The sequence below is a fragment of the Schistocerca americana genome, chromosome 7 (genome assembly GCF_021461395.2).
Source record: "Schistocerca americana isolate TAMUIC-IGC-003095 chromosome 7, iqSchAmer2.1, whole genome shotgun sequence".
NCBI lineage: Eukaryota > Metazoa > Arthropoda > Insecta > Orthoptera > Acrididae > Schistocerca > Schistocerca americana.
In genome coordinates, this window is record NC_060125.1 from 596934547 (window position 1) to 596958200 (window position 23654).

A 23654-nucleotide genomic window follows, 5' to 3' on the forward strand; every position below is an offset into this window, starting at 1 on the left:
ACTTAAAGTAGTAAATGAGATTTGCTATTTGAGAAGCAAAATAACTGATGATGGTCGAAGTAGGGAGGATGTAAAAAGTATACCGGCTGTGGCAAGGAAAGCGTTTTTGAAGAAGGGAAATTTGTTAATATCGAGTATAGATTTAAGCGCCAGGAAATCTTTTCTGAAAGTATTTCTAGGGAGTGTAGCTATGTGTGGAAGTGAAACATGGACGATAAATAGTTTAGACAAGAAGAGAATAAAAGCTTTCGAAATGTGGTGGTGCAGAAGAATGTTAAAGACTCTCACATAACTAATGAGGAGGTACTGAGTAGAACTGGGGAGAAGAGGAGTTAGTGGTACAATTTGACTACATGAAGGAATTGGTTGGTAGGACATGTTCCGAGGCATCAAGGAATCACCAATTTAGTATTGGAGGAAGCGTGGACGGTAAAAATACTACAGGGAGACCAAGAGATGAATACACTAAGCAGATTCAGAAGGGTGTATGTTGCAGTAGTTACTTGGAGATAAAGAGGCTTTCACAATGTAGAGTAGTACAGAGAGGTGCATCGAACCAGTCTCTGGACTGAAGAGGACAACAACATGTTTCACTCAGCAGCACATTTAAATATTTTATATGCTCTCTTAGTTCTTTTGTCATAATGATTTCACCTTCTAGAGAAAGTTAATTCTACGATCTTCAGTCGCATTTTTGTTAAATTTGCTGTTAGATTTTACTTTAAATCGATGACTGTCATTTATACCATAGTTTCGAATTTATATGTGAGCCTTATTGAGTACTCTAAGATAACTATTTCCTTAACATACTGTATTATTGAAGCGCTGTCAGTTAGTTGTTCTTTACTTTCGTTGAGAGGAAACTGTTCAAAGCACTTTTGGCCAGCATATAATTGATCATTTTAATAAAGCTGTAGTGAAACTGGATGCGCCTACTCGTGAAAGAGTCTGATAACTACTTGTACTTCACTTCCTCTGAGCAGAGAAACACGAAGAACTTTGTTAAATTTTTCTGTCTCGATTTTATATATTTTCAATTAGTGACGTTCATTTTAAAGACGGCATATGGTGCACGAGGCTTAATTATGGCGTTGTAGTGTCTTAGCTTTAGTAGTCTACCCAGGTTATCAATTTTCTGTTGTATCTTTTCCGTTTGTTGCTTTTTGTAATGTACACCATCTGATCAAAATTATCCGGGCACCTATTAGTGGTTATCAATATCGGGAGTGTACATTCTCCCTTTTTCCTTCATGACTGCTTGATCTCTGCTGCAGATACTTTGAAACCTCCCCTTAGAAAAATTTATGAATTACTGTGCTGGTAAACCCCTTACGGTATTTCATTTACAAACAGCTGAGCAAAACTGAACGACCTCAGACATTTCTCTCTTTACTTATTCTGATCATCACTAAACTGGCATACAATATTTTTAGCGCAACGCAATCTGACTTTCAATAATCCCTACAAAAGAATGGCTGTGACTAACAATAACCTATACCTTCCATGAATCACTTACCTCACAAAAATCTTCGTTGCTCGAACTACTGCAATACAGCGAGCGCCAATACTACCAGCTAAATAAAGTATTCTAACTACTGAAGGCACTAACTACTGATAGACACAGTTAGCAAATGAACGATTTTGATAGAGAACAAACAATGTATTTACCTTAATAGTGTTCAAAGGTCATAATATATACATATATCAGTTCATGACATCCAGTCTTACAAATTTCGTTTTTCTGATGGACACACGTCCAGATCGTCAGCTCTCAAAACTCTGCCATCTCTCTTCCCACATCCACCACTGCTGGCGGCTCACCTCCAACTGCGCAAGGCTACGCGCTGTTCACATCCAACTGCCCAACACTACAATAGCGAATAATCCAACAATGCCAATCAGCCACAGACTGCACACAGCACAGCCAGAGATTTTCATACAGAGCGCGACGTGGCGTTACCAACATAAAAACCTAAACAGCCTACTTACAACTTTCAATGAAGTTACTGAACGTCTATGGCGGAATGGCAGCCTGTTCTTCCTCAAGAGCCGACACCAGAGACACTGGTAATGCGGGACGCTGGGGTCTGGACCGAAGCCGACGTTACAACTTATCCCAAAGATGGTCTATTGGATTCATGTCGGGACTATGGGTAGACCAGCCCGAGTCAGGAACTTTATTGTCCACAAACCCTTGCCTCACAGATGCTGCTTCATGACAGAGTGCGATGTCACGTCGATACAAACAGCCATCCTCTGCGAACTGTTCCTCTACCGTACGCAGTGCACAAAGTCGTAAAATGTGTTTGTTTCCGTACTTCAGTGCTGACACTACATGTGTTGGAAGGTAATGTTTTCAAGGCATTTGCCAAACCCAAACCCTTCCATTGGACTGCCACTGTGTTCGGAACGATACGTCACTCAAAATAATTCGTTTCCAGTGATCAGCTGTCCTGTGGCACCGCTTTTTGCACCACCTCAAGCGCCCCTCAGCGCTGACCACAGACCTGTGTGTGTGAGCTGCTGCTCTACCGTTGCACCCCATTCTTCCTGAAGCCCCTACACACAGTCGCTGTGGTAGCTGGACTGCTGGCTGAATTGTGGAACCCACGAGTGATTTCTTACGCTGATTTCATGCGACTTTTTACAGCCATTCTACGCAAGGCTCGACAGTCCCTGTCTATCAGTACAGGAGATCTGTCTGGTGTTGCTTCAGCTGTGGTTGTTCCTCTGCATTTCTATTTCACAGTCACACCAGCACCATTCGACCTGGGCAGCTTTAAAGGGTCTAAATGTCCCTGATGGATTTGTTACTCGGGTGACATCAGGTGACTAGTCCATGGTCGAAGTCACTGACCTCTCCAAGCTGACCGATCTTGCTGTTTCTGCTGCTCTGCTGACAACAAAATACTCTGCACCGTCTTTAACACCGACAGGTCCGCATCTCGCGATGAGTGGCCAATCCGTGTTACATGAGGTGTCCAGGTACTTTTGATCAAATAGTGTAGGTATCCTATTGATATTGGCTTTACATTCTTTTGTGTGGCCGTTGACACAATAGATTCCTGTACCAGGGGAAGCCAGAGAGAGGATGTTGTTTGGTGGCCAGTATCCTGTACCTACAACACAACTACACACATTTGTTAACATAATTCTTTACTCATAAGAACAAGAAGCTACCTATCTTTAACAAAGTTGCTATGCTACGAGCTCTTCCGTAATAGTCCACGTCAGCCTCACTGGTCGTGAACTACAAGTCCCACTATAAACACTACACTCATAGCCAGTGACATGAACTGACAGATGCCAACTAGAATAGTAACTGACCGAGTGACTGACCTGTCTGCGACTGCAGCTGACTGTGGTGACTGTCTGTGACTGACTGGGCTCTCCAGTCTGCGGCGGCGATCCGAATATTGGCGGTCGAGAGAGCGTTGGCAGCGCACTGCTTGCGAGTCTGTCTTTGGCCTCTCTCCTCAACGACCACTTGATTCAGCGCCCACTATCGATCTTCTTGCAACCTCTTTGCCGACCGGTGCGCTAGCGACAGCTTACATCAGCACACAGTTTAATATATAAGTTCTTTGATTTGTGTGAAGTAGCTCAATTTACATATTTTAACTACCACTTTGAGCTGAGGTGCTACAGGTTGACGACTATCAAGATATTGTGCACGTCTTTCAGTGTTTTGCGTTTTTACACACAAAGTGTGGAATCTAGCGTCCATTACAACTGAATGAGTTTTAATTGAATCACATTACTGAATCCTGTGAGAATACTGAAAAATGTAAATGAAAATTCCTTTCATAAGTAACAGCAACAAAATTAATCTATTATTTCAATTTGTTTCAGTTATGAGATGATATTGTCTCGATGCTGCATTTTTCCATCCTGTAGTTTTACAGTGAAAGTGTACAAGTAACTATGTAGAGCGGCTATAAGTCATTTGACAAGTGTTTACAGCTTCGGGAGCACTGCTAGACACTAACACAGAAACGGCGTTGAGTAGGCGGGAGAAATCATGTACATTCCGTTTTCAAACATTGTTGACATTGAAATGTGACTATTCTGTCCTACTGCCCCAGCCTCTGTTCAAAATGGCTCTGAGCACTGTGGGGCTTAACATCTGAGGTCATCAGTCCCCTAGAACTCAGAACTACTTAAACCTAACTAACCTAAGGACATCACACACATCTATGCCCAAGGCAGGATTCGAACCTGCGACCGTAGCGGTCGCACGGTTCCAGACTGAAGCGCCTAGAAACGCCTCTGTCATTAAAGCATTGCGATGTGACACTATCGAAGTAGCTGGAGACTGTATTGTTTCATTTTCCTGTATTGTATTCAGTTTTACTGCGGTAAACTGGTTGATTAAGCAGCTCCTGATCCGTCGAGGACACTACATACGGTTCATTCTCGGAAAAGGACGCTCATTATTCGCAGAGTGACCTGTTTTCTTAGAAACCCACAACTAAATTATTGTCGTTTTTACCTAAATAGCATAGTTTTTAATGTTGGGCCGAGACCGTTTCGCCCTGCCGTCGTACGTCTGAACTGGAAACTTGTCCTCTCACGTCCTCAGACTTTCGTCTAAAATTTTCTAGGAAAATCTGAGCGTGTTCCAATAGGCCTGCGTCATAATGACACCTGTTCGCATTCTCCTACTCTTCGCAGCGCGAGCTATTAGCATTTATAGCAGCAACTGGCAGCGGTGTAATGGCTAAGTGATTTAAACAAGATATCTGTATGGTGTGAAAAGTGGAAATTTACTCGAAACAAGGAAGAGTAAGAAGTCATCCACACATTAGTACTAGAAGAAAAACGCTAGATTTCGCTTACACGATAAATCACACAAATCTAAAGGCCAGGACATCGAAAAAATTCAAAGAAGGGCAGCTCGTTCTGTATTATCGTGAAATAGGGCAGAGAGTGCCACGGATATTATACAGGATTTGGAGTGGACGTCATTGAAACAACGGCGTTTCTCGTTGCTGCAGGATCTTCTCGTGAAATTTCAGTCACCGAAAATTTGAATATGCAGATGACCTGGCACTTTCATATCAGACCTTTCTGAATGTGAAGAACACCTAACGAACAGCCTTACTAAACTTCATGACTATTTTGAGACATGGCGACTGAGACCAAATGTTTCTGAAACCGAGGTAAGCCTGTTCCACCTCTCTAATCACCTTTAATCAGCAAAGATCAGTCCACAGATCGGCCCACTTGGCACAGCCCAAAATACCTGGGAGTCACTCTGAACAGAACTTTAACATACAAAAATCACCTTTCCAACTAGGCCAAGAAGATACAAACACGAGTGAACCTTGTGAGGAAGCTGGCAGGCAGCACATGGGGAGCAACCACATCAGTTCTCTGAGGAGCATCCCTTGCACTGGTATACTCTGCAGCAGAATACTGTGCACCAGTTTGGCTCCGAAGCACGCACGTAGTGAAAGTAGAAGTCCAACTGAACTCAGTTATGAGAGTAATTAGTGGTACAGTCCGGTGTACACCTACTTGCTGGGTACCAGTGCTTTCAAACATCTGACCACTAGATCTCCGTCGAAAGGCTGCTCTTTGTAACCTCTGTCAGCAAGTTTCTGAAAACAACTCGATCCCTCTTCATGACGATTTGCTATCACTGCCCAGGAAACGCCTCAAATCTAGAAGAACAGCATATGAAATAGGAGTCCAAATGCTATCCACAGGATTCGACCAGGACACAGAGTGGAAACGTGAGTGGCAAGCTACAAGAACCCGAAACCACGAACTTGTACACAGTCCAACAGTTCCAGCTCCAGGCTTCCACCAACCGAGGGAGGCGTGGGTGCAGTTAAACAGATATCGGACTGAAGAGGGCAGGTGCAAATACGACATGCACAAGTGGGGCTTTTCAAGTGACAGTGTGTGTGGCTGTGGTGACACCCAAACAATGAGCCACATTGTGAATGAATGTCCAATCAGACGCTTCCCTGGTAGTATTGAGAAGCTCCATCAAGCATCGCACGAGGCACTCCGCTGGATCGAGTCCATCAACATATAACACTACCGTCTGCTACTGTTATACCATAACCTTAAAGTGGGAAGCAGATCATAAAATGGAACTATTTTGTTACAGTAAATATGGTATAAAGCAACACAGCAGGAATTTTGTTATGTTGACCGTGTTGTACCTAACGGAGGTAGCTTATCGGAAGTGAAAGTCAGATTACGTAAATATTTAAACAGTAACAAACAATATTTTACCTATTTACACTGTTCAAAGAATAAAGAAAACGGTCGTCAGCCTAATTAGGCATGAGAATGATTGACATTCTGGTTCATGAAAATAGGTATGAGTAATGCAATGCAATGAACTCTGGCACCTGGGTACAGTATGTTCACGTTAAGGTTGGAGCTACCAGATCAGAGCAAACTATTTGCATAAATATAACCTTATAATACTACACACTATTACCTTCAGGGCTTATTCAAACTGGAAGGTCTTTATAACATTACTATTAATATTCAATGTAGAATCATAAATTGGAGATAGGTTCAGTATTACTTTTCAAATTAGCTGACATAAAATTGTAAATGTAGTTCACTGCAAAATTATAAACTGGTCATAGGTTGAGTCTCTGTCAGCTAAATACTTTTCTATTTAGAATGAAAGTTAAATGGAATTGACTAATGGATTACTTCTCATCGTCTTTTGAATAAAGAAGTTACTGTTTTCATAGATAGTTGTCTTTCTATTAATCGTTATGTAGCATGAGCACAATAGACAAACTGTTGATCCTGTTACACCTTTAATATGCACTTTTAATACACAAGGGAGTCCAATATTGTACAGAAGTTCACTTCATAGGAAAAGTATTTGAAACTTGCTATAGTTAAGTAAGTTTGTGCATTTGAACTACTTTCAGTGGAAGGGGGCCCTTAATCTTGACCACTGTAGCAGAGCATACTAAACACACTTTCAAGGTTAGGTTAGTGTTGTTTAACGTCCCGTCGACAACGAGGTCATTAGAGACGGAGCACAAGCTCGGGTTAGGGAAGAATGGGGAAGGAAATCGGCCGTGCCCTTTCAAAGGAACCATCCCGGCCACACTTTCAATACATTAAAGAAACAAGCCCTTAACAAGTAGGAACATGTAACCTTCAACAGTATTAGTTCTCAGCTCTTATTGCAGCAGAACACAACTTTATGTGGTTATGAGACAATAGCTCACCTTTGGTTGATTTTCAACAGACTGCACTGTGATCACTTACGAAGCAAAACTTTTTAAGTCCCAGTTTTGAGAACTTTCATTTTAGAAGTTGGTAACAAAATTTTAATAAGCAGTTTTAATAGAAAACTTATTTTCAGGAAGCATTATTCACTATATCACTCAGTTATGCTAAAACACTGAGCTTTAATGTTCTTTCAATATGGACACTCGGTAATCACTTTAGCAAGGGAGGGACCCTAAATGGTTGTGTGACTAGGAATAGAAAATCAAGGTAGGTATAAGAGTTCAAGTATAAGTTACCTTATATTTTACTAAAACATCCAATGAGCTGATCCTTCACTGTACATTACTATAGCGTTCCATTACAGTGATTGCGCAATGTGGTGGCGATTGCATGTTGGTAGGTGGATTTGCAGGTAGAATTGCTGGACTCTGTCATTTCTTGGTGGCGATGATAGATACCAATTCCATAATAGTTCCAGCTCTTTATCCTTCCATCCGAGGCATTGGAAAGCGTCGGGAAAAGTGTTTCTCAGAACCTGCACAATACACAACTTTTACATGAGCAGTTGATAGTTTGGTAGCTCACCCCCGACTGACTCTTTGTTCCACCTTTTCTACCTACGCCAAACACATTTTGTGCACGCTACTAAGTTCCATTCCGGAGGGGAACCACACCACTATTTACGTACGAAATAACTTGAGTTCAAATGGCTCTGAGCACTATGGGACTTAACGTCTGAGGTCATCAGTCCCCTAGAACTTAGAACTACTTAAACCTAACTAACCTAAGGACATCACACACATCCATGCCCGAGGCAGGATTTGAACCTGCGACCGTAGCTGTAGCTCGGTTCGAGACTGTAGCGCCTAGAACCGCTCGGTCACCCCAGCCGGCTCAAAATAACTAAGAACCCTAAGTGAATGGCAGCAGTTTACATAACAGTAACCAAACATATTAAACAAAACAGAACATTTGCACACATTAACATTTCTACAAAAAATTATTCGAACAAAATTACAATTATATACAGTAAGTTCTGTCTCCCTCCAATTGATACAAAGAATTTAAATGATAGATACACTACATTGCATAGAATCAAACCATTACATCAAAGTTTTTACAAAGAAAAGAGTGAACACTTTTGTGCTATTAATGCAATCAAACAATATTTACAATGACTTAATGATTGAAGGTAGAACAGACAATACAGAAAAATTTATGTCACTAGAGCTATGGAGCTCTGGTGTTACAAACATCCGAGTGTAGTGTGAGCCGTTTTAAAACTTGTGTACTGTATATAATTTCAGATGTTCATTTTTATATATATTTCTTTGTTCTGCTAAATGTGTATTACTGTGATTGATGCATACGATAATAATAATAATAATCACCAACTTTCTCGTACGGAAGTGAAAATTTTTTGTTGGCGCCCGCCTTCATAGGGAGACTTGATCATCACAATAAAATAAGAAAAATAAGAGCTCACACGGAAAGATTCGAGTGTCCGTTTTTACCACGCACACTGTTCGAGAGTAGAAGGGTAGCACTTACTTGTAAACTGCAGAGTAATCGTGCAGATGTGGATGTAGCACGGTCTGGCCCGCAGGTACATCATCGAGAAGCAGAAGGAGGGCCTCGACCCCGAGAAGCTGCTGGAGTACAACCCGCGGCTGTCGACGCTGACGCCGTCGGCGCGCGTCGCCTACGCCAAGTTCAAGATCAGCAAGATCCGCCAGGAGTACGACTCGGGCGCGCGCGGCAGCGTCAGCAGCGACACGGCGCGCGCCACGGTCGAGGACGAGGTGCGCGCCGCCGACGACGTGTTCGACGGGCCGGTCAGGGCGCCGACCGCCAACGCCAGGCCCGCGGGGGGCGCCCCCTCCAATGCTGCCAACCTCTGGGCGCGCGCCGGCGCCAAGATCGCTTCCAACGCTGGCAACCGTAAGGCCACACGCTGCACTGTTCATTACTAGTCACAAAAGACAATACTCCCTCCACACAGCCATTCTCTGTTTCTTGCATATCACCACTGGAATGTTCAGGGTGTCACAGGCCCTCTTTCTCGAAAACTGCCCGTGCAAGTTAAAAACGCTTACCCCAGCTTCCAGAATATTCCGGAAAATGGGCAACTGGTTATTTAATTTTTCCTTATTTGCATGCATACACCATATTTCATCCGAGAAAACTTGGGCTAATCATTCTTGCAAAAGACTGTTGGTCAATATGTCACGAGACAACATTCAGTGACTTACCTCGAACATTATTGTTAATTTATTTTTTGAGTACACTTTAGCATAGCTCTTAAGAAGCTGCCTTGCGTGCAGTAAACTAAATTAAAAAACCTAAACTCCACCCGAACAGGCTATCGAGGCCCTACGGCACCGACCGGGCGCCGTGTCGTCCTCAGCCCACAGGTGTCACTGGCTGCGGATATGAAGGGGCGTGTGGTCAGCACACAGGTCTCCCGGCCATTTTGTCAGTTTACGAGACAGGAGCCGCTACTTCTCAATCGAGTAGCTCCTCAGTTTGCCTCACACGAGTTGAGTGCACCCTGCTTGTGAACAGGGCTCGGCAGACCGGATGGGAACCCACCCAAGTGCTAGCCCAGCCCGACAGAGCTTAACTTCGGTTATCTGACGGGAACCGTTTTGCGTGCAATAAATAAACATTTATTCAAGATCTCGGGTAGAATGGCTCTTATGAGACGAGAGCATGTGTCTCAGATCAGTATCAAGTAGCCAGCTGCAAACGGACAGTGGGAAGAGTTGCCACTTGAAAGAGAGAAGGAACATTGATTAATGGCGATATCAGTGCCAAAAATTCAGTTCTTATTGATAATTAATTCTTAACTTTAGCAGTTAAATGTCAAAGACAGAGATCTTAAGGAACCAGTAACTATTAATTAATTAAGCCACAGTGCGATGTAAATATTCTTATTTCAGTATCGAACAACTGACTTCATAGATAGAAACGATTATTTCCAGTCGTACACGAATGTGTAAAAACTACAATTCAAAGTTTGCAGCACGTTCGAGGCTAAGTTAACACACCAGTCGTCGCCCAGACTTGATATTGCTAATACGTTCGTAACGGGTAGCTTTTTTATCTGACAGTAACGTGCAACACCACAATCAGTGCTAAGTGCGCACACTCGTTCTACGCTGCGTCATGTCTAGTTTTGTAATATTTTGAATTTACTGTAATTTGGAAACTTCTGGTTTTTATACGCAGAATGATTTGAATAGACGCTATTGTGTGATGGACGTTCGCGCACTTCTGCTTTTTGTACGCAGAATGCTGTGAATGGATGCTAGTATGTGAATGGACGTTTGCTCAGTATAAGGTGCCGAATAAAGGTAGTACCCTAAATTACCCTGACGCCAACCAGTAAATGGTAAGTAAGTGTTTGTGGGCATGAGTGTCTGTCAATCCGCCTGACGATTCGTTCTTAACTGCAACTCCTTCTATTCTGCTTGTTCACCAATCTGAATCATCCTGCGAAATGTAGGAAGACGCACAGGGGATCAATACTCGGAAGACTAGAGAGTGGAAGCTGCCCATCAACGCAAGTACTGAACCGTATTAAGCGTAAAGAAAGAGGAATTCGTGTGGAATTCTTACGAGGTAGACCCCTGGGAGCTGTTCAGCCTCCTCATCGGATAGTGTTTCCTTGTCCCACGCTCCATAGCCCTTTTCCATGCGGTATATGAAAATCCTCCATTAAGTTTATCTGTTGGGCATAGGTGACTGTTATAGGTTCTAGTTCGGTATATATGGTGATGAGAGAAGGGAGAGAGTGAAATTCAATTCCGATACACAGGCACATCTTTCCGAAAGCACAGAAGGGGGAGCAGACCTTACCGTCTCAATCTAACGGGCGGATCATCATTAACAATATCCCATGCCTTCACTCCGTGAGACTCTATGGAGAGGTTTGGAATTTAATCCAGCAGATTGGCACGAAGGCTAGCCCTTTTCCATGCGGTATATCAAAATCCTCCATTAAGTTTATCTGTTGGGCATAGGTGACTGTTATAGGTTTTAGTTCGGTATATACGGCGATGAGAGAAGGGAGAGAGTGAAATTCAATTCCGATACACAGGCACATCTTTCCGAAAGCACAGAAGGGGGAGCAGACCTTACCGTCTCAATCTAACGGGCGGATCATCATTAACAATATCCCATGCCTTCACTCCGTGAGACTCTATGGAGAGGTTTGGAATTTAATCCAGCAGATTGGCACGAAGGCTAGCCCCTTTCCATGCGGTATATCAAAATCCTCCATTAAGTTTATCTGTTGGGCATAGGTGACTGTTATAGGTTTTAGTTCGGTATATATTGTGATGAGAGAAGGGAGAGAGTGAAATTCAATTCCGATACACAGGCACATCTTTCCGAAAGCACAGAAAGGGGAGCAGACCTTACCGTCTCAATCTAACGGGCGGATCATCATTAACAATATCCCATGCCTTCACTCCGTGAGACTCTATGGAGAGGTTTGGAATTTAATGCAGCAGATTGGCACGAAGGCTAGCCCTTTTCCATGTGGTATATGAAAATCTTCCATTAAGTTTATCTGTTGGGCATAGGTGACTGTTATAGGTTTTAGTTCGGTATATATTGTGATGAGAGAAGGGAGAGAGTGAAATTCAATTCCGATACACAGGCACATCTTTCCGAAAGCACAGAAAGGGGAGCAGACCTTACCGTCTCCATCTAACGGGCGGATCATCTTTAACAATATCCCATGCTTCACTCCGTGAGACTCTGTGGAGAGGTTTGGAATTTAATCCAGCAGATTGGCACGAAGGCTAGTGATCCGAAACTTAACGTTATCATCTGTACTCCCCTTAGCGACAAGCTACTCTTGATGAAAATTTTTCCACCAAAAAGATTCGAATCACCCACTCCCGAGTGGAGCCAAACTGCCTAGGTGTGCGTGTACGGAGATCGGTTACGCATTAACGGAAAATACACTGATACATCCTTTATAATCTGAGTGCACCACTGAAGATCAACCGGGAACGCTCGCAATCGTAAAATTTCTTGAAGCTTTAGGCTATAGGGATTTAAAATGTAATGTCAACATGTTGCAGGAATGACAGATACCAGGCAGGGATACACTGTAAAAATTCTAAGGAAATGTTTAGTTAACTTGAGTAGTACCTCAGGAATAACTGAGAACATATAGAAGATTCAAAAGACATCTGCACGTTTCGCTATGGGATCGTTTAGTTCTCGTGAGAGTGTCACGGAGTAGGTCATCCACCTCTGGTGTTTTAGACGTTGTGTGTCATCCGGAAAGGTTCTGTAAACATTATTAGAAGGTCCTAACAACTTACTGCTTTCTTCCACATGTAACCGAAGAAATGACCATATGTACACATAGCCAATTACTCTGCTGGTCTAGCAATCCTGAGAGAGTAGTGTATAGCTAAGCCGTTCACAGTCTATAAACTACTCAAATAAAGTTACCTGGATAGCATAGTTGGCTAGCGAACTGCCGTTGAAAGGCCGGGGTTCTGATTAAAAATCCTAGTTTTACTCTGTAAAGTAATGTGACAATAACGTCGAGAGTGAAAGACTCAGGTCGCGCCTCCACACGCTTCCTGTCTCACACAGCTCTCGCAACCCCAGGTGGCATAAATGAGAACTTTCCCCATTTTTCGGACGAGATAAATGTTAACTGGCCGCTGAGATTTCATATACAGTGACCGACAGTGCAAGGGGTCAGCAAAGTTCCTGCTACTAGAGGGATACGTGGTAGGTTTTCACTACAGTAATACACTACTGGCCATTAAAATTGCTACACCAAGAAGAAATGCAGATGATAAACGGGTATTCATTGGACAAATATAGAAAACTAGAACTGACATGTGATTACATTTTCACGCAATTTGGGTGCATAGATCCTGAGAAATCAGTACCCAGAACAATCACCTCTGGCCATTATAACGGCCTCCATACGCCTGGGCGTTGAGTCAAACACAGCTTGGATGCCGAGTACAGGTACAGCTGCCCATGCAGCTTCAACACGATACCACAGTTCTTCAAGAGTAGTGACTGGCGTACAGTGACGAGACAGTTGCTTGGCCACCATTCACCAGACGTTTTCAATTCGTGAGAGATCTGGAGAATGTGCTGGCCACGGCAGCGGTCGAATATTTTCTGTATCCAGAAAGGCCCGTACAGGACCTGCAACATGCGGTCGTGCATCATCCTGCTGAAATGTGGGGTTTCGCAGGGATCGAATGAAGGGTAGAGCCACGGGTCGTAACACATCTGAAATGTAACATCCATTGTTCAAAGTGCCGTCAATGCGAACAAGAGGTGACCGAGACGTGTAACCAATGGCGCCCGATATCATCACGCCGGATGAGACGCCAGTATGGCGATGACGAATACACGCTTCCAACGTGCGTTCACCTCGATGTCGCCAAACACGAATGCGACCATCATGATGTTGTAAACAGAACCTAGATTCATCCGAAAAAATGACGCTTTGCCATTCGTGCACAGAGGTTCGTCGTTGAGTACACCATCGCAGGCGCTCCTGTCTGTGATGCAGCGTCAAGGGTAAACGCAGCCATGATCTCCGAGCTGATAGCCTATGCTGCTGTAAACGTCATCGAACTGTTCGTGCAGATGGTTGTTGTCTCAGGGATCGAGACGTGGCTGCACGATCCGTTACAGCCATGCGGATAAATGCTTCATCTCGACTGCTAGCGATACGAGGCCGTTGGGATCCAGCACGGCGTTCCGTATTACCCTCCTGTGCCTACCGATTCCATATTCTGCTAACAGTCATTGGATCTCGACCAAAGCGAGTAGCAATGTCGCGATACGATGAACCGCAATCGCGATAGACCACAATCCGACCTTTATCAAAGTCGGAAACGTGATGGTACGCATTTCTCCTTCTTTCCCGAGGCATCACAACAACGTTTCACCAGGCAGCGCCGGTCAACTGCTGTTTGTGTATGAGAAATCGGTTGGAAACTTTCCTCATGTCAGCACGTTGTAGGTGTCGCCACCGGCGCCAACGTTGTGTGAATGCTGTGAAAACCTAATCATTTGCATATCACAGCATCTTCTTCCTGTCGGTTAAATTTCAAGTCTGTAGCACATCATCTTCGTGGTGTAACAACTTTAATGGCAAGTAGTGTAAGAACACTGATAGGCTTTAGGGGTAATACAGCGAGGAAATATTCTGAAATCAGAATGGAACAGTATTAAACTGAGGCCAGCCTTCTCTGACTACACAGGCTTCATGAACTGTATCAGAACCAGGCGCGTGCAGTCGAGGTCAAATCGGGGATAGAATCATAAGACCAGAGTACCAGATCAAGATGACAAAGGGGGATCGGGGAGAGAGAGGGGGGGGGGGGGGCTTGGATGAATCTTACTGCTCGGCTGGAATCGCTGGTCCACAATCAAATATCGAAAATACACGTACCCACCATGAGAACAAAATAAAACGGCGAGCGAACTCGAACGACGTTGCTATGTTTTGTTCGGAGAAATGAACAGCCAAAGTGCTACTACTGCACGGCGATAAACGCCTGCAGCGAGACGATGACAAGGCTGCAGCTGCGTGTCGGTCTCCAGGTTAAACAGAAAGGGGCCACGCGTGGCGATGGCCAGACCTTATATGGGTGACGGGCGCTACACTCTCGTAAGCCAGTGCCTTGAAAAAATAGCGCCGTTACAAACTACGTGGAAGGGAAACGGGCCAGAGCTTGCTTGCTTGGACACAGCAACTGTCCATATTCTTTTTGCCACACAAGTTTCCTATCCTGTCTCAGGCTCAATAATCGAAACGGCTGGTCCCAATGTATCTCCACGCAGCCCACGAGCAAAAAGACGCTCGCTTGAAACTTAAACAGCAATTCTCGGCTGCTGCCATCTTGAGTAAAGTGTTAACTGCTCTCAGAATCATGACAACCGAAATCTGTTTCCAGATTTTTGTTCTTCGCTATGTTGGGAATGATTACCGTAAAGCTTAGTTTCTCTCGGAATCTTTTTTAATATACATGGTGATTCACGAAAATATGCAAATATTTTAATACGTTATTCTACAAGTAAAACTAAAGAAAAAAGTTCATATAAACATAGGTCCTCAAATGTTTGTTTACGGAGTTACGGCTAATAAAAGATTTTGCCTGAAATTTAGCAACTTCGCTAGTATGAAGCCATCGCAAAACTGTATGAGGTTAAAGTAAAGCACGATTTCCATTTATTTTCTTGTTATTGGTCTGGTGAATCTAATGAAACATGTCCCGGGCGTGTATGTGCAGTAGTTTTCCAAAACATTCAGAGAAGGGAAGATTATTTACAAGTAAATTTGTTTACTTTCCATTAAGAATGTAGAATCGTTTATGTCATTGTTGGCAACCGTTAGTGAGTTGTTTCAGTCGTTTCCTAACCTTCAAACGAGTTAGATTTCTGTTCAGTGAAAGAACAGAATAACAATAGTGTATTTAAATGAAACCGCATAGTAACTGTTGTAGTTTGGTATTAATAAAAGCAGATTATCTGACACATTCACACAGTTTCAGTTAACGTTATTATCATCGTTTTTCCAAAATTAAATTCTCTGTAACTTCTCTTGAAAACTTTATACAATTGTCTGGACTTTTAAAAAACAAACTGCACTAAGTAGTTAATAAATTAAATTTTACGAAATTACTTTTTTGCTTCTCTGGATGTTCTAGAAAAGTACTGCAGATACACGTCTGGGACACGTTTTATTACATTCACCAGACCAATAACAACAAAATAAATGGAAATCGTGCTTTACTGTAACCTCATACAGTTTTGCGATGGCTTCATACTAGTGAAGTTGCTAAATTTCAGGCAAAACCTTTTATTAGCCTTAATTCCGTAACTAAACATCTGCGAACCTACGCTTATACGAATCTTTTTCTCTATTTTGACTTGTAGGATAACATATTAATATATTTGCATATCTTCGTGAATCACCCTCTACATTAAATGTATTCGCAGTTCCGAATACGGTCAACCATCAGCTGGATAAAATAATGACGACAGTGAAAATTCATGCCGAACCGAAGGTCGAATCCGGATTTTTCGTTTTACGCGAGTAGCCTTAACGGCTTTGGCTACCCGTGTACGGCTGGCGGCCAGACCCAAACTTCCGTATGTGATCGTTCGTGCGTGACAACCTATATTCATACACACTTTGCGTGATTCCTATACAGGGGAGCAACTTTTAAATGAAAATCGCTCTCCGGTATCGGCGGAGAAATACGACACTGCAGTGCCTGTGTTCATCATGCACTCCTGCATGCATGTCCGAAGGAACAGTGAATCGTACTTCTGAACAACAAAGACACTGAAGCACCGCATTTATCTGCCGATACCGGGCAAGCGACTTTCAATTAAAATATTTCCCCTGAGCGGGAATATACCGGGTGATCAAAAAGTCAGTATAAATTTGAAAACTGAATAAATCACGGAATAATGTAGATAGAGAGGTACAAATTTACACACATGCTTGGAATGACATGGGTTTTTATTAGAACCAAAAAGGTACAAAAGTTCCAAAAATGTCCGACAGATGGCGCTTCATCTGATCAGAATAGCAATAATTACCATAACAAAGTAACACAAAGCAAAGCTGATGTTCTTTACGGGAAATTGCTCAATATGTCCACCATCATTCCTCAGCAATAGCTGTACTCGAGGAATAATGCTGTGAACAGCACTGTAAAGCATATCCGGAGTTATGGTGAGGCATTGGCGTCGGATGTTGTCTTTCAGCATCCCTAGAGATGTCGGTCGATCACGATACACTTGCGATTTCAGGTAACCCCAAAGCCAATAATCGCACGGACTGAGGTGTGGAGACCTGGGAGGTCAAGCATGACAAAAGTGGCGGCTGAGCACACGATCATCACCAAACGAAGCGCGCAAGAGATCTTTCACGCGTCTAGCTACATGTTTTTTTTTTTTTTTTTTTTGTTCTAATAAAACCCCATGTCATTCCAAGCATGTGTGTCAATTTTTACCTCTCTATCTACATTATTCCGTAGTTTACTAAGTTTTCAAATTTATACTGACTTTTTGATCACCCGGTTCATAAAGGCGTACGAGTTCTAAATACGTGGTTCACGACATTTGCTAGTTCGAGTCTGGGCCTAAGTCGTGACGAACAGCCTAATTAGTAAGCAGGAAAATCCGGTTTCATTCCCGATCTGACACAAATTTTCATTGTCGCCATTCCATTATACAGCTGAAGGTCATCCTTATTCGCAACTGCGAATATATCTCGTGTATCCCATAACATTCGTTGGTTCGTACTCGACTCCTCCTTCGTTTCCGGCCTTGCGGGCCACGGCACGTGGAGGTCCGGGGGACGTGGGTAACGCGCGCTGTTGCAGGCTGACGCCCGCCCCTTGCTCCGCAGCGCCGGCCGCCGCCCAGAGGCCGCGGCCGCGACCCGCGCTGCAGGCCAACAACGTGGCCAAGCCGCCGCCGCCCACGCCGTCGCCGCCGCCGCCCCCGCCGTCGACGCCGTCCCCGGAGCCGCCGGCGGTGCCGCCGCGCGACTTCCGGTCTCGCACGCCCATCCCCGAGGAGGAGGAGAGCTCGCCGCGCGGCCCCACGCCCACCTCGCCGCCACACATCGTCCTCGAGCGGCCGACGCCGTCGCCGTCCCCGCCGCCCGACGCCTCAGCCAAAGGTCCGTAAAACAGGCGCAGGTATGCCATTAGCAATACCGCTGCCAGCTTCCTCTCAATCTTCCATTTATACTTCACTCTGTGACCATACTTTTCTGTTTTAACTAGTGCTGTACAAGCCCCAGATGTAACAGACACCGTCTGAGACAAGCACAGTCAATATTCCCCGTCAGACCAATAGGTTTCGACACTGGATTAATAACAAATAGAGAAATACTTTTAATGCTTCAGGTGTTCTACATAGTCTGCGCTCGCCCCCCCTCCCCCCCCCCCCCTACACACATGAATACACCACACAGCAGCTTCATGCTTCATGCATCTATGACACCATTTTCCAGAGTATTTCAAAAAGTAAAGCATTCAAGAGTAATTTCACGTTTAACCAGAAACATATTACTTAGTACATTATAGTTTGGATTCCAGACTGAGAATGCTATTTATACAATCACTCATTGCGTATATCATCTTACTCTCTTGGAAAAAATTAAGTTTTATCGAATTTATCACTTTACAAAAGACTGATTCGAATCATACTAAACAAGCAGAATGCAAAAAGTTGAGCTGAATAATGCAAACAATGACAGAAATAGAGAAGATTTTAGAGACTGGGAAGAACCTATGAAGTGAGTCCCACAAGGTTCAGTTTTGGGCCCACTTCTATTCTTTATGTATGTGAATGACATTCCACTTGACACACTAATCACAGACAATACCAGTGTTAAAATACTCTGCATCTATCAAAATCGACAGAAGAGATTCATAATACTGTTTTTCAATGAATTATTGAGTTGGTCTCTGAAAATGAACTTTGTAACATTCTTTTAAAAAATATTCTTCTGATTACATTGAATGTAAGTATAATGTTCTTTAAACATTATTGAATGAATGCATGACTGTGAACTGGATACAAAACTCAAGTTATCATGTAGCATGTTGTAAGTGCAAGTGGTGTAATTAATCGGTGTTATTGTTAGCAAAATCTTTATACAAACTCATTTGGCAATTGAATTCCCAATACCACCAAACAAATACAGTCACTACAAAATACCTTCAGCCCTTTAGGCACTGAATCCTTCGGCCCTGTTCAAAACTGATAATAGTCCCTGAGCATATAACACATAAATTAAATTCTCTTACCTCTAAAGCAGCAAAGGAGGATTGCTATATATTCTGGTCTCTCATACAGAAAATAAAAATATGCTAGCTACAGGCTCAGCAGTGTGCAATGCTGGCTGTAATACTTTTAAATGTACATGAAATTCTTTTGGGTGATAAATGAAAACATTTAAGAAAAATCCAACGTCTTTGAAAAGCATTTGACCTGGACAGGGAGGTAGTATTGATTGTGGTAAATTACTGACAACTGAGTTTTTAGTAAAAATTATATTCCAAAGTTAGTTTGCCTTTTCAAAACATCTAAGAATTGAAATTACACTACTCAGAAAAATTACATCATATTTACTATTTGACTGACAAACAAAGACATTTAAGCAGCAATTATTATCTGACCTCACTATAAAAGCATAAATACAAATCATGAGATTACGTATACCTTTGTTAACATATCTTAGAAACATTACAAAAGGGGAATATCTTTTCATCAAATCAGTTTACCTACTTTCTGGGGTTACTCAACAATTACAAATTATCAGCCAATTCATCTACACTAACGTGCTTGCAAAACAAGAGTGATAAATATTTAACATCTTTACCTTGCTTGCATGAAGACTTCTGCTTACATGTTCTCATTATTCCACATTAATCTAATACTTAGTGGCATTACAAAGCATACCACAAAAACTGCCTACTCCATCCTCTTTCACTCACAGACAGTGTTACTTTTTAATGCTCTTTTGTGTTTTTACAGATGGTACATTACATATACATAAATAACAGAACCATACACAACACTGAGGAGCTGGTACATAAAATCAAGGACATCATTGTACCCACAAAAGCCACATCACATCATTTGACATCTCATCGATGTACACCAATATGCCCAACACAGAAACCATCAACATCATCAAACAACAGTTAGAAGAATGGGCAGAAATTCCCAGACCCCACATAAAAGAAATAGCTAGCATTCTAAAACTAATCACAGAGCAAAGCTACTCCTCATTTGACAATCAGTTCTACTCACAAGAAGGTGGGCTTCCAATGGGGTCACCAGTCATTGGACTTCTAGGCAACATTTTTCTTAAGCACATTGAAAATAAAATATTTGAAACAATAGTATGACCCAAACAATACCAGATAATATAATGGCAACATATGCCTTCTAGATGGAACACCCCATTGTATCCAACAACTCCATAGTGATACGACCAAAGTCTACCCAAAAACAAATTCACCATAGAAACAGAAAACAACAAAATGTTGAATTTCCTTGAACTCAGAACATACAGACACAACAACCAACACCAGTTCTCCATATTCAGAAAAGTAACCACCACCAGCACAGCCATTAACAAACATTCTAATCATCCGATTCCACACAAACTAGCTGGTTTCCAATATATGCTACACAGACTGAACAAAACTCCGCCAACTGAAAGCAACTATAACAATGAATTACAGACACTCGGACAAATAGCTGTAGAGAATGGATATGATACAAACACTATAGATAAACTGAACCATATTGTCATCATCATCATCATCATCATCATCATCATCATCATCAACATTTAAGACTGATTATGCCTTTCAGCGTTCAGTCTGAAGCGTAGTCCCCCTTATAAAATTCCTCCATGATCCCCTGTTCAGTGCTAACATTGGTGCCTCTTCTGATGTCAAGCCTATTACTTCAAAATCATTCTTAACCGAATCCAGATACCTTCTCCTTGGTCTGCCCTCACTCCTCCTACCCTCTACTGCTGAACCCATGAATCTCTTGGGTAACCTTGCTTCTCCCATGCGTGTAACATAACCCCACCATCTAAGCCTGTTCACCCTGACTACTACATCTATAGAGTTCATTCCCAGTTTTTCTTTGATTTCCTCATTGTGGACACCCTCCTGCCATTGTTCCCATCTACTAGTACCTGCAATCATCCTAGCTACTTTCATATCCGTCACCTCAACCTTGTTGATAAGGTAACCTGAATCCACCCAGCTTTCGCTCCCATACAACAAAGTTGGTCGAAAGATTGAACGGTGCACAGATAACTTAGTCTTGGTACTGACTTCCTTCTTGCAGAAGAGAGTAGATCGTAGCTGAGCGCTCATTGCATTAGCTTTGCTACACCTCGCTTCCAGTTCTTTCACTATGTTGCCATCGTGTGAGAATATGCATCCTAAGTACTTGAAACCGTCCACCTCTTCTAACTATGTTCCTCCTATTTGGCACTCAATCCGTTTATATCTCTTTCCCACTGACATTACTTTCGTTTTGGAGATTCTAATCTTCATACCATATTCCTTACATTTCTGATCTAGCTCTGAAATATCACTTTGCAAACTTTCAATCAAATCTGCCATCACAACTAAGTCATCCGCACATGCAACACTGCTTATTTTGTGTTCACATATCTTAATCTCACCCAGCCAGTCTATTGTTTTCAACATATGATCCATAAATAATATGAACAACAGTGGAGACAGGTTGCAGCCTTGTCTTACCCCTGAAACTACTCTGAACCATGAACTCAATTTACCTTCAACTCTAACTGCTGCCTGACTATCCATGTAAAGACCTTTAATTGCTTGCAAAAGTTTGCCTCCTATTCCATAATCTCGTAGAACAGACAATAACTTCCTCCTAGGATCCCGGTCATATGCCTTTTCTAGATCTATAAAGCATAGATACAATTCCCTGTTCCACTCATAACACTTCTCCATTATTTGCCGTAAGTTAAAGATCTGGTCCTGACAACCTCTAAGAGGCCTAAACCCACACTGATTTTCATCCAATTGGTCCTCAACTAATACTCGCACTTTCCTTTCAACAATACCTGAGAAGATTTTACCCACAACGCTGATTAAAGAGACACCTCTGTAGTTGTTACAGTCTTTTCTGTTTCCATGTTTAAAGATTGGTGTGATTACTGCTTTCGTCCAGTCTGATGGAACCTGTCCCGACTCCCAGGCCATTTCAATTATCCTGTGTAGCCATTTAAGACCTGACATTCCACTGTATTTGATGAGTTCCGACTTAATTTCATCCACCCCAGCTGCATTATTGCACTGCAATCTATTGACCATTTTCTCCACTTCCTCAAATGTGATCCTATTTCCATCATCATTCCTATCCCATTCTACCTCGAAATCTGAAACATTACTGATCGTATTTTCACCTAAATTGAGCAACTCTTCAAAATATCCCCTCCATCTGCCCAAGGAATCCACAGGATTCACCAGCAGTTTTTCTGACCTGTCCAAAATACTTGTCATTTCCTTCTTACCTCCCTTTCGAAGACTGCTAATTACACTCCAGAATGGTTTTCCAGCGGCTTGACCCAAAGTCTCCAACCTGTTTCCAAAGTCTTCCCAAGATTTCTTCTTGGATGCTGCAATTATCTGTTTGGCTTTGTTTCTTTCTTCAACATAACTTTCTCTGTCTACCTGAGTTCTAGTATGTAGCCATTTTTGATACGCCTTCTTTTTCCTTTTACAGGCTGCCTTGACTGTGTCATTCCACCAAGCTGTTTGCTTCATCCTACCTTTACACACTACTGTTCCAAGACATTCTTTAGCCACTTCTAGTACTGTGCCCCTGTACCTTGTCCATTCCTTTTCCAATGACTATAATTGACTACATTCAACTAACTGGTACCTTTCTGAGATCATTGTTATGTATTTGTGCCTGATTTCCTTATCCTGAAGTTTCTCCACTCTTATCCTCCCACATATGGACCTGACCTCCTGCACTTTCAGCCTCACAATCCCAGTTTCACTGCAGATTAGATAATGATCAGTGTCATCAAAGAATCCCCTGAGTACACGTGTGTCCCTCACAGCCTTCCTGAATTCCTGATCTGTTATTATATAGTCAATGACAGATCTGGTTCCCCTGCCTTCCCAAGTATACCGGTGAATGTTCTTATGTTTAAAGTAGGAGTATGTGATTACTAAGCTCATACTGGCACAGAAATCCAAGAATTGTTTCCCGTTCCTGTTGGCCTCCATATCCTCTCCAAATTTACCCATAACCTTTTCATACCCTTCTGTTCGATTTCCAATACTGGCATTAAAATCACCCATGAGCAGAACACTGTCCTTGTCCTTTACTCTAACAACTACATCACTGAGTGCCTCATAAAAACTATCCATCTTATCTTGATCTGTCCCTTCACAATGCGAATATACTGACACAATCCTAATTTTCTTGCTAGACACTGTCAAATCTGTCCACATCAGTCATTCGTTTACATACCTTATTTCAACTACGCTGGGTTCCGTTTCTTTCCTGATGTAAAGCCTTACACCCCATTGTGCTATTCCTGCTTTGACTCCTGACAGGTAGACCTGGTACTCTCCCAGTTCCTCTTCTTTCTTACCCCTTACCCGAATGTCACTATCAGCTAAAACGTCCAGCCCCATCTTACTTGCAGCCTCTGCCAGCTCTACCTTCTTCCCAGAGTAGCCCCCATTGATATTAATAGCTCCCCATCTCATTACCATTTGTTTGCTAAGTCGTATCTTAGGAGTCCCTGGTTTGTCAGTTAGAGGTGGGACTCCGTCACCTCCAAAGGTGTGAGGCATTTTGCTCTGATTGTTGCCAGC

The 23654-nt window shown here is 42.7% G+C and overlaps 1 protein-coding gene and 1 long non-coding RNA gene across 2 annotated transcripts in view; both read left to right on the forward strand.

The window, feature by feature from the left end:
* Positions 1-17730, forward strand: part of LOC124623136 (transient receptor potential protein) — a gene marked incomplete at its 3' end in the record, with an annotated part of 258350 nt that extends 240620 nt beyond the window's left edge. Inside the window, exons 18-19 of the mRNA XM_047148927.1 lie at positions 8828-9162; positions 17651-17730. Coding sequence (XP_047004883.1) covers positions 8828-9162; positions 17651-17730 — 415 coding nt within the window. The remainder of the gene's footprint in view (positions 1-8827; positions 9163-17650) is intronic.
* A 1-nt stretch (position 17731) lies between these two features.
* Positions 17732-23654, forward strand: part of LOC124622206 — a 40735-nt gene continuing 34812 nt past the window's right edge. The window contains exon 1 of the long non-coding RNA XR_006980602.1: positions 17732-17926. This is a non-coding gene — a long non-coding RNA (uncharacterized LOC124622206). The remainder of the gene's footprint in view (positions 17927-23654) is intronic.